Source organism: Alosa alosa, chromosome 4 (genome assembly GCF_017589495.1).
Source record: "Alosa alosa isolate M-15738 ecotype Scorff River chromosome 4, AALO_Geno_1.1, whole genome shotgun sequence".
Classification (NCBI taxonomy): Eukaryota; Metazoa; Chordata; class Actinopteri; order Clupeiformes; family Clupeidae; genus Alosa; species Alosa alosa.
In genome coordinates, this window is record NC_063192.1 from 14093741 (window position 1) to 14105429 (window position 11689).

At 40.9% G+C, this 11689-nt stretch overlaps 1 protein-coding gene and 1 long non-coding RNA gene across 3 annotated transcripts; one reads left to right on the forward strand and one right to left on the reverse strand.

Annotated features, from left to right (window-relative positions):
• Positions 1-802: 802 nt before the first annotated feature.
• Positions 803-2676, reverse strand: LOC125293921. The gene is made up of 3 exons (XR_007193453.1): positions 2587-2676; positions 2406-2487; positions 803-889 (listed from the first exon to the last, which is right to left on the reverse strand). It is a non-coding gene; the product is annotated as an uncharacterized LOC125293921 (long non-coding RNA).
• Positions 817-11237, forward strand: gid8a (GID complex subunit 8 homolog a (S. cerevisiae)). Of its 2 annotated transcripts, none has more exons than XM_048242170.1 (5): positions 817-1940; positions 2615-2742; positions 3003-3199; positions 3657-3854; positions 9999-11237. In XM_048242170.1, the coding sequence occupies exons 2-5, from the start codon at positions 2622-2624 to the stop codon at positions 10170-10172; spliced, it is 690 nt and encodes a 229-aa protein (XP_048098127.1). In that variant the 5' UTR covers positions 817-1940; positions 2615-2621; the 3' UTR covers positions 10173-11237. The 2 variants fall into 2 exon arrangements, with proteins under 2 accessions (XP_048098127.1, XP_048098126.1); XM_048242169.1 differs by having other exon boundaries at positions 819-1935.
• Positions 11238-11689: the final 452 nt, after the last annotated feature.

Here is an 11689-nt window from a genome sequence, read left to right on the forward strand (position 1 = left end):
CCCCTTCGTAAGGCAATTATCTGGATACTCTCAAGACGTTTTGCCAGTCGTGCTATGACTGACAGATGTGGGTTCAGGCCTGTACATTGACTATTTGGGCCCATGTCAAATGTGTTTACTTGATCTTTATCACAATACACTTCGTTTAAGAAATAAAAGCCTAGTCTTCAGCAAACATTACTTTGTCATGAGTAAGCTATATTGACCTATGGAACAGACTCGTTTTGTTTCTTATTTTTTAACTTGTATGTCTTTGTTCTTTGTTTGTGTAGCCTAAGTGTGTTGTGCATGCTCACCTCATCTTCTTTAGCGAGATTGTTAGGAATGGGCATGTTCTTTGTAAACTTGCTTTTAACTTTGGCCTTACAACCTAATCTAGGTTGTAAGTGAGTTTGATAAAGGTTTTTAACCTTTTTGACATAAAATGATGTTGTTGATACATTGTCCTCAAGTCCAGCCATTTTGATGTAATAATTGTAATAATTTCAATTTCAACACTATAGACATGCAACTTTTTTTTGTTTAGTTTATGGAGTCTCTCTTTTTATCAAGTGTGGCACAGCACTAGATGCGTCTAGTGGCATCTGCTGGTTAAAACACATAATGGAATAATGTATCCTCCAGGCCTTCACGAAGCATCACTTGCACTTAAAGACTAGTTGAGTTATTAATGTTATTAGTTTAAGCAGAAAACTACACATAAAAACAGATCTTCAGAAGATAAAAAGGTGTCCAAAAAATAGAGCCTATAAATGACTATAACTTGACAATAAAAAACAAAGACAATTGGATCTTCCAGCATTTTTTATTAAGCCTTAATGGAAAAACAGACACATCAAAACATATTTTTCAGTCAGTTTGTTTTGTGACCTTTATCCTTTAAAAGCACCTGGAGATAATAAAAAAAAGAAAAAGAAAATCTCATGGATTAACACCAAGCGTGAAATCCACTGCTTTTTCTAATACCTTTTGTCATATGATTGTTTTGCAACAACAAAAGAAAATAAAGAGGATATATGAAAGGGTGTATGAAAATGAATGTAATTGGAGCTATGAACAAATCAAAAATGCTCAAGGGGGGCTTTGTTGCCATCAGGGATTTTTAGAGGCTGACTTATTTCATCCCGCACCCCACCATTTGCCCAAACCCACCCCCAAGACTGCTCCATTATCAGTGTGAATATTAATCTGCTTATGCTTAAATTTGAGGTGACACTGACAGATTAATTTACATGTGAGACATAGGTTACAAATAGGGTTGGGCCTTATAGACTATATAGGTACCCTACTGTGACAAAACTGACATTTTGTTGAAACATTGTTGTCCAACAAATAGCCTAAGTAGGCCTCCATTAGACCACCCTGGGTCTGGCTATGCCAGGCTACTATTAGACTAGACCTAGACTTACATGGAAAATGACAGAAATCAGTTTTAGCCTATATAGACAATGAGATTGATTAATTGAGAGCCATGAAAACAGGTCCTTCAGATACAAGTAGCGTTAATTTTCAATTAATGTTAGAAACATAATAACATTATGATATGTAGTAGGCCTAATGTAGGCTAATGCTAAGCAACTCTGGGCTCCTGGACTAGGTCACACATAAGCTTATGCTCTTACATCAGTTTCATTCATATCAGTAAACATTGCCCTTAATTCCACGACGAAATGCGAAACCCAGCAACATTACAGGCAATGTCATCACAGAAAAGGCGGCAATCTCATATTGTTGCGCATTTTCTTTGCGCAGCTTTGACCCATTTGAGCATGGTGAACGTGCCCATCAGTTTTACCACAGCAACGATGACGTCACTCTTCTGACCAATCACTTCGCCCTACTGAAATCTCGTTCACCATTACCCGACGTCTAGTCATCGCGCGATCCCTACAGCGGCCCAAATTCCTTGCTGCAACCAGGAATTTATAAAAGCAGGTATGGTATGATTGTTACCCACGCCAATTTCTCACAAAAATGAAGCGATATGATGTATTAATTTGTAATGTTTTATCATGCATTGACCTAAACATTGTTATTCACTTCTTTATCAGTTTTGAAGCATCTATGTGCGTCTCAAAAAGGGCCAACTTCAGGCTTCAATGTTTTGCTCTTTACCGAGGCCTCAATTTATTGGATAGCTGGCACCTAAAGGGTAGCAGACTTCGACAACGTTAGCTTGTCGTAATTTAAAATTAAAGGGCGCCTAAAATGTTGACAAGTGTCCGTAGTAAAATAAACACTTGTTCTGATTTAGGCAAATTGCACTCCGTTTCAATGAATAAGTATGGCATAGGCACGGCGAAGCAGAACAAGTTATCAGCCGGTAAACTTGTCATCATTCGTAGGCTGTTCAGTTAGCGCTAGTTAGCTAAGTAGCTGCTAGCTATGTTAACTTGCTAACTTACATTTCTGTCATGATTGCCCATCATGATCTTCCGTAGTCTCTTGGAAAAATGTCATTGGGTCACCGAACCGAAGCATCATCCTCTGTCAAAATCAAGTTTGTTGTCTTTTTGTAGATTTTGTTCCGGGTTACATTGGCGATGTGATATGTTGTGCATCATTAAACAGTTGTTATAGATTTACCTTAAAATTAATGTTACTGGTTTTGTAGCTTCTTCATGATGAGTTACGCTGAAAAGCCTGAGGATATTTCAAAAGATGAGTGGATGGACAAACTGAACAACGTGCACATCCAGCGAGCTGATATGAACCGACTGATCATGAACTACTTGGTGACAGGTGCGTCATCTCTTTCAGCATTCTGTCGTCATACTGTGGTCAATCTTTTTCTTAACCCTGTAGCCTAGTCAAATTTACAAACTTCTAAATATACTCTAGGTGTTATTTATTAAAGTCTTTAGTGATCTTGGTTATTCTGTACTGCTGAACATATGACTGACAGAACCGGTCAGTAGGCCTATTTGGCATTTTGTAAAGGGCTGTAAATAAAAATGAAAATAAAGAAGAATCTAGAGCTCCTATATTATGTCTGTCCACAGAGGGTTTTAAAGAGGCTGCAGAGAAATTCCGTATGGAGTCAGGCATTGAGCCAAGCGTGGATCTGGACTCCTTGGATGAGCGGATAAAGATCCGTGAGATGATTTTAAAAGGTCAGATCCAGGAAGCAATCGCTCTCATCAATAGCCTTCATCCAGAGCTCCTCGACACCAACCGCTACCTGTATTTTCATCTACAGGTAAGACTCGTCTCCACAGGACACAGAAAGCATCTGTAGGAGTTTGCGCTATAGTGTGCGTGTATGTGTGTGTAATTGTGTGCTTGTGTGCTAGTTTACACACACATCTTGAACAAACATGAAAAAATCCCTGTTTTTTATGATTAATTCAGAATATTATAAACTTGGACAAACATAGTTGGTATTTGTCATTCTAAACTACTTTAAGCGTGGACAAATGTAGTTGGTATTTGTTAGTCTAAACTTCTGTTTTCTTTCTCCATTGCATTTCACTCTTATCTTTCTTTTATCTTCATATTGTAACATTTACCTCCTCTTCTTATCTTCTGCCCTTACCTCTTTTTCACCCCCGTTCTTCTGGTTTCTGACTTCTTTCTCTGTCTTTATTTTCTCCTCCTGCCCATACAAACATTTAATCCTGACCCTCTCCCGTTTCCACCACTCCTCGGCTTCGCAGCAACAGCACCTTATCGAGCTGATCCGTCTGCGGGAGACGGAGGCGGCGCTGGAGTTTGCCCAGACCCAGCTGGCGGAGCAGGGGGAGGAGAGCCGCGAGTGCCTGACTGAGATGGAGCGCACACTGGCCCTGCTGGCCTTCGACAACCCAGAGGAGTCACCCTTTGGAGATCTTCTCAATATGATGCAGCGGCAGAAGGTGAGAGAGATGGAGAGAGAGGGGGGGGGAGAGGGATGTTTGGGGCACATCAACCACAACCATACAGTGCTACACACACAGACGTGCACGCACAGGCACACTGACAGTGTACAGAAGTTTGTATAGGCACATACACACACCACACACACACACACACGCATTGGCAGTGCACACAAGTTTGTACAGCCACACACATATACACTCACACACACACAGAGACACAAATACTGGTATACACACAGACACACACTCGTATACGAACATGCACACGGGTACACAAACACACACAATGGTAAAAGTCTAGACAGACCGCAAAGCAGGTCATCTGGCTGTAATAAAAAAATACTTTGTCCCTTGTTAGACTACTAGACAAAGTGAGGTCCAGGTTTGGGACCATGTAGAGCAGGGGTCCCCAACTAGTTTGGCCCAAGGGCCAAAGCATTCAGTATTAAACACGCATACACCTGCAAATATTTAAAATATTTTAAATAATCATCCTAACACTCAGGCACATTTGTATATCTGACTCTGACCAAAAACATTTTAATTTACTGCACCTCTGAAAGCAAATTAACAACATTGCAACAAACATCGGAAATTAATTGCTTTTTTGTTTCGGGATGTTTTAATCGGCGATTCTACCTGGCCGACTGAGATTCTCCGAGATGCATCGGGGAACCATGGAGACGATCTCGGAAGAAGAAAAAAAAACACAGAGGAAAAAGCAGGCCGGGGCCCGTAATAGATTGAGGAATAGAGCTCATAGGCCTCCACTGCCTAGCATTCTCCTAGCCAATGTCCAGTCTCTTGTGAACAAGATGGAAGAACTAAGAGCGAGGATACAGTTTCAAAGAGACATCAGGGACTGTAACATTCTATGCTTTACTGAGACATGGCTAACTGAACTTGTACCGGACTGTTCCATCACTCCGAGTTTTTCTCTGCTGCTCGCTCTGACAGGACTGAGGAATCTGGAAAATCTAAAGGTGGCGGTGTTTGCATCATGACGAACAGCAAGTGGTGTGATCCTAGAAATGTCACCGTTCTCTCAAAGTCCTGCTCGCCTCATCTAGAACATCTAGCGATCGCCTGTCGACCCTTCTACCTGCCCCGTGAGTTTACCGGTAAAATTCAACGCTGTCTACATTCCTCCACAAGCCAACACAGATGCTGCGGTTTCAGAATTGCAAGGCGTGTTAAATAGACAACAACACACGCACCCTGAAGCTGCGCTTTATTGTGGCCGGTGATTTCAATCAAGTACATCTGAACCGGTCCATGCCTGAATTTATTCAACACGTTCACTTCCCTACACGTGGTGACAACACACTGGATCACTGCTACACACAGTTCAAGAACAGTTACAAAGCGAAGTCTCTACCAGCTTTCGGAAAATCAGATCATGCCGCTGTTTTCCTACTGCCTATGTACAAACAGAGAAGTCAGACGGACCCCCAGTGGCGAAGGAGGTCAAGCTGGACTGACCAATCGGAAGCCAGGCTACAGGGCGCTTTTAGCAATGTTGACTGGGAGATGTTCAAGACGAACTCTGCTGACATCAATGAGTTTACGGATGTATCATTGAGTTACATCAATATGCTAACTGATTCCATCATCCCAACTGTAAAGATCCGAAGCTTCCCTAAACAGAAGCCATGGGTGGATAGAGAAGTGAGAACGGCATTAAAGACACGCACCATGACTTATAATGCTGGGCTTATTTCAGGGGATATGACGGATTACAAAGCAGCATCTTATAGTTTACGTAGAGCTATTAAAGATGCTAAGCGGCGCTATAGAGACTGATTTCTTGGAGGGTGATCCAGCACGAGTGTGGAAAGGACTCCGAACCATCACTGGCTTTGAAAGAAAGTCCCCTCCTATGATGAATGTGAGTAAAGCCCTCCCTGATGAACTTAATGCTTTTTATGCTCGCTTTGACATGAAAAACACAGACTATCTTGCACTAGCTGCAGCATGTGAAGCAAATGAGGATGCACCTTTCTGTGTCTCTTAGGTCGATGTGAGCAATGCCTTTAGGAGGGTTAATTGTAGAAAAAGTGCTGGACTGGATAGAATTTCTAACAGGGTTTTGAAATCCTGCGCTGCTCAGTTAGCTCCTGTGTTCACTTATATCTTTAACACATCATTGGCTCAAGAGACAGTTCCTACTTGCCTCAAGCAGTCTGTTATTGTTCCAGTACCGAAAAACAAAAGTCCATCATGTCTGAATGACTACTACCCAGTAGCCCTGACGTCTACAATGATGAAGTGTTTTGAGAAGCTTGTGAAAAACATTATCTGCTCATCTCTCCCTGCCTCCTTCGACCCCCTCCAATTTGCTTACAGAGCCAACAGGTCTACAGAGGATGCCATCTCAAACCTCATGCACACCACCTTAACTCACCTGGAGGAGGGGAATGGGAATTATGTCAGGATGCTGTTCATTGACTTTAGTTCAGCATTCAACACGATAGTACCCCTCACCTTGGTCACAAAGATGAAGGCCTTAGGACTGAACACCACCCTGTGTCACTGGATATTTGACTTCCTCACCAACCATTCACAAGTGGTTAGAGTGGGGGGTCTGACATCTGACTCATTAACCATCAGCACTGGTGCTCCCCAAGGCTGTGTTTTGAGTCCACTGCTGTACAACATCTACACACATGACTGCAAAGCCAACAGTAGTCATACCTCCATCATCAAGTTTGCAGATGACACAGTGATCTTGGGCCTGATTAGTAACAACGATGAACAGCTCTACTTGGATCAGGTTGATGAGGTGGCACAGTGGTGTCAATCTAACAGCTTGACACTGAATATCAATATAACCAAGGAAATGGTAGTGGATTACAGAAGGCAGCAGCAGAACTACAGTTACACCCCACTAATAATCAGCGGGCAACCTGTAGAGAGAGTCACAAGTTTTAAATACCTTGGTGTCCACATTACTGAAGACTTAACATGGACTGTTAACACTCAATATGTTCTGAAGAAGTCCAGACAACGACTCTACTTCCTTCGTCAGCTAAGGAAATTCAAAGTTTCTACATCCATCATAAAGGCCTTCTACACTTCAGCGGTTGAGAGTGTTCTAACTAGTAGCATCATCACCTGGTATGCAGGGCTCCGAACCGGTTCAAGGAACGGAAACGAAAACGAACGGAATTTTACGGAATTTTACGAGGAACGGAAACGAAAACAAAATGGTCTTCAACTGTTCCGGAACAGAAACGTTATTCTGAAATCCACAAAACCGTTTAATAACGTTTTTTTTTTTTTTCATTCTCTATATATTTTATAAAATTTCACAAAAGCATATCCTAAGTGTTCTACTCGTTTGATTGTAGGCGAACAGCCTAATAATTTGATTTCTGCATTTCGGAAAAATAAATGGACCTTTGGTCCAAATGTGTATATTTTGTCTTGCTGTTGTAATGTAACCTATCTGTCTGCCACTTCGGATCTTAGGCCAGCCATCATCACTGCCATCACCTCACATACATACAGCACACTGCTTGTTACAATAAGCCTCCTCTACATACTTGCTGCACACTGCCCCCTCCGCCCCTACATACACAGCACATTGTCTTCAGGATCTTCTCCAACACACATCCTCTACATACTTACAGCACACTGCCCCCACCTACCCACACACACACACACACACACACACACACACACAGTCACTGCTCCACTCCCCTCCCGCCCACACACACATCTTCACTGTCATCACTCACATACATCATACATACAGTACTCTGCTTGCAATAGTAAGTCCCTTCACCATACTTGCAGTACACTGCCCCCCCCCCCCTACATACACAGCACATTATTTCATCAGGAAGCTTCTCCAACACACATCCCCAACATACTTACAGCACACTGCCCCCATAAATGCACAAATAGGCTGACACCAGATTTAATTTCACCGCATTTCTTACTTCCAGTAACTATATGCATGTGACAATAAACTTCCTTGTATCCTTGTATCCTTGTACAATATGGGGGCAGCCGTGGCCTACTGGTTAGCGCTTCAGACTTGTAACCGGAGGCTTGCCGGTTCGAACCCCGACCAGTAGGCACGGCTGAAGTGCCCTTGAGCAAGGCACCTAACCCCTGTTGTTGCAGGCAGCTCACTGCGCCAAGATTAGTGTGTGCTTCACCTCACTGTGTGCTGAGTGTGTTTCACTAATTCATGGATTGGGAAAAATGCAGAGCACAATTTTTTCATCACGGGATCAAAAGAGTATATATACTTATATGATACCTGCCCAAATTATCTTGATACTGATACTAAATGGATTCTAGTATAGAGCAAAAACCAAAACATCAGCAAAAGTACTCGAATGACCAATATGGAACTTAACATTTTAAAAATCTGAAAATATTTTGCCAATGTCAATGTAAGGTAGTGGATGTGAAAACAACCCACAAAAAAGGACTGTCATAGTGTGTTCAGAGATAATGAGATAATTAAATACCCTAGTTATCATTTACCTTGTTAAAATCCGACAGTGATTCTTTTCATGCCTCTCACCAAGTCCGACATGCGATGCGAGCAATCATTAGCGATAAAGTCAGTGGTGTGCTGTGGTGTGCAGCGAGATGCAGCGCGACGTTTAGTGCAGACCTTTTCTCGGATGCCGGGTTTCTATTTTATTTCTGTCACTCGCGTTACTCTGCTATTTTGAATGAGAAATATGACTCGTATAAAGGAATCAATGTGGACAGAGGGCATTAAATCCTCCACAACAGTCGGATGCAGTGAGGATTCTCTCTGTTAATACAATGTCATTCTTCTCCGCTCGTGCCAGACACACACATGTCGGCGCGGGCCACTCATTTGGCAAAAGGAATATAAATATGCATTATAAACCTAAATAGATTACATGAGATGACCTGTTGAGGCTCATGGTGGGACCTGATATCTGACCTGATCACTTTCAATCCAACTTTACCTGACAGTCATGAAATGGAACTCATGATATTACCCCAAACCATTTGACCACACCCAGTGTCATCATATCATCTTTGCAGTTTTACTCTTGAAAATAATCAGGGACTATGTTTTTAAAATGGTATTTGTTATCTATTGTAATAACTATGAAGGCCCAGTTTCTTTCAAGTGGGTGATTGTTGACCAGTGGTGGTTCTAGAATTTTTCTGAGACAGGGGCCACAAAGGGGCCACATCATACACTGAGGGGCCAAGAACCGGTCAACATCCATGCACAGAAAATCCCTTGTTCAGTAAGGCAGTGGTGTAGTCTACGTGATATGCAGGACTATGCAGTATACCCACTTAAAATAGGCAAGGATAGGTATTAACATTTGGCATTGATCACACTATACCCACTACAGCTACTGTAACTAGACTACACCACAGCAGTAAGGTGCACATATTTCACCAGTCTCACCTTGTTCAAATACTTTTGCTAAAAAACTAAAAAGCCAATATAAATCTTAACAAATTTCCATTTATTTATAATGTGCATTGAAAACGTGCTTCAAGTTAGAAAAGCCTGATTCTGATTTGAAGACAGACGATGGGGAATTTGGAAGCGAAAAAATTACGGAAGGGGTAGCAAAACACTAAAGATGGAATACTCCAACCATTTGAAGTCTTTGTACATTTGGGGCTTAACCCATAGAATCTAAACAGTACTGTCAACATGGCGTTTCTAAAATGAATGACAAAATATGCTCACTGTAGTGGCAATAGGAAATAGCATCGTACCATTAGGAGCAGCTATGCTTGGTGACTGGTGGTTCTGAAGACTGTGGGTTGAAGTCACCAGCTCCAATCTCTTCAAAAGGTGCATTACTGCACACAGTTGTTTGGGAATGGAATTGAATCTCTGATCCCCTTCTCAACAAGTTTGACACTTATTGATGATTTACGGTACAGGGGCCATTCAGGGGCCAATGAGATTTCAGGTGGGGCAGGGCCCCTGTGGCCCCGCCCCCAGAACCGCCCCTGTTGTTGACCATCCTGCAATGGGGGTAAAGGACTCCATTGTTTCCAGTTTGTGATGTGTGTTTGTTAGGACTGCTGCATTTTCTATGTTGAATGATTTAAATGACTTAAAATTGATTCTTAATATTCAATATTAATTTATTTTAATAACATTCTCCATAGGTATGGAGTGAGGTAAACCAGGCGGTACTGGATTATGAAAACAGAGAATCAACACCAAAACTGGCGAAGCTGCTGAAGTTACTGCTTTGGGCACAGAACGAACTGGATCAAAAGAAAGTGAGATACCCCAAAATGACAGACCTAAGCAAGGGCACAATTGAAGATCCCAAGTAGAATGAAAAACAAAATGGACACCTACACTCATTTTTCTTTTTATTTATGAACAGTTATGGACTGGACTATATATTATATATTATAAGACTGTATGTATAAATATATACACTTTGTTGATGCTTTTGAGAGAATTTACATAATCCAAGGTACAAACTGTATATGGCTCTATTTCAAAACTAATTATCACTACAGAAGTAATACTATAGCATATACACAAAGTCTGAGGCTTTTTAATTGTCACTACTGGGTTAACTTAACAGTATTTACCACTGTTTTATGTTTGAGCATCATGTTCATTTTTACCGTTTTTAAACCACTGTTTTGCATTGAGTGTGCAGGGGGATCATTTGTACATACAGTGTGAGCTCTTATGCCTAAATTAGGCTATGTAATGGACGGTGAGGTACATTTACCTGTGTTTTTTGTTAGGTCCATTGCTTTAAGGATTGTTTTGTATTTCAAAGAAAAGACCGTAAGATTATTCTTCAACTGTGGACTGGCAGGGTTGAGCGTTGCTTGGCTGTTCTTGCTTGTCTGATGCAGCTGATCTGACTTCATGTCTGACTTGAAATTCACTTGATGGAATTTATGGTCAGATCTGTCATTTAGACTTTCTGTCTCTAGTGGAACAACTGATTTTTTTTCTCTGCTTTTTTTCTCATCTCTGAATAGGGAGGGTTTGTGTGAATTTTCAGTATGTGGTTCTTTTTAAGTTATCTGGAGGTACTGAAAGGTAAATGTTTTCCATACACAGTCATTTTGATCCCAGTTTTTCTAGTCATACATGTGGTGATTAAATTTGTACGTTTTCATTATTTACTATGAACCGGTAATGCCTTGTAAATGCTTTGTAATTATTATTATTATTATTATTATTATTTTTTTTTTTTTTTTTTTTTTCATTTTTAAACCAGCTGCTATGTCTTTTCTTTGTCAGTTTTGCTGCCATTTCATTGTAGGGGTTTGCTCATGCGTACACACAAACCACAAAAGTCCATATTTTGAAAAGTTTTTGAGAAGATATTTACAGATATAGGCTAATAAAATGATGTGAACAAATGCCAATCTGATCCTGTATTCTTTTGTTTGTATTACTGCACTCAGTGAAGAAAGTTTGCTAAATATGTAAGACCGCAGTCTCGAAACAGTTTTCCAAGTGTGTGGTTTGATGATAAACCTGGTGAGGTTACCACACAGTAAGTGGTTTTAAGCTTCCTAATCGAAGATTATGCCTCATTTCATATGCTTCTTGGAGGTTTACCACTGAATTAACTTACCCATATGTACTGTACTGTATGTCACCAAATTTGGCTGTCATGGCTGAATTTGTTGGTATCCTTACAGCTTTTTGAAAGAATGCTTAATTTCTTCTGTGAGTGATGAAATTTAAAGCAATTATATTGAATGTATTCACATTCAGATCTTCAGTGTTCAGCAATGTGTAATAAACTGGTTAATCCTAGCGCTACAAACCATCCTCAGGAAGGAAGAGGCTGAAAAAAACCAACATGGAAGTA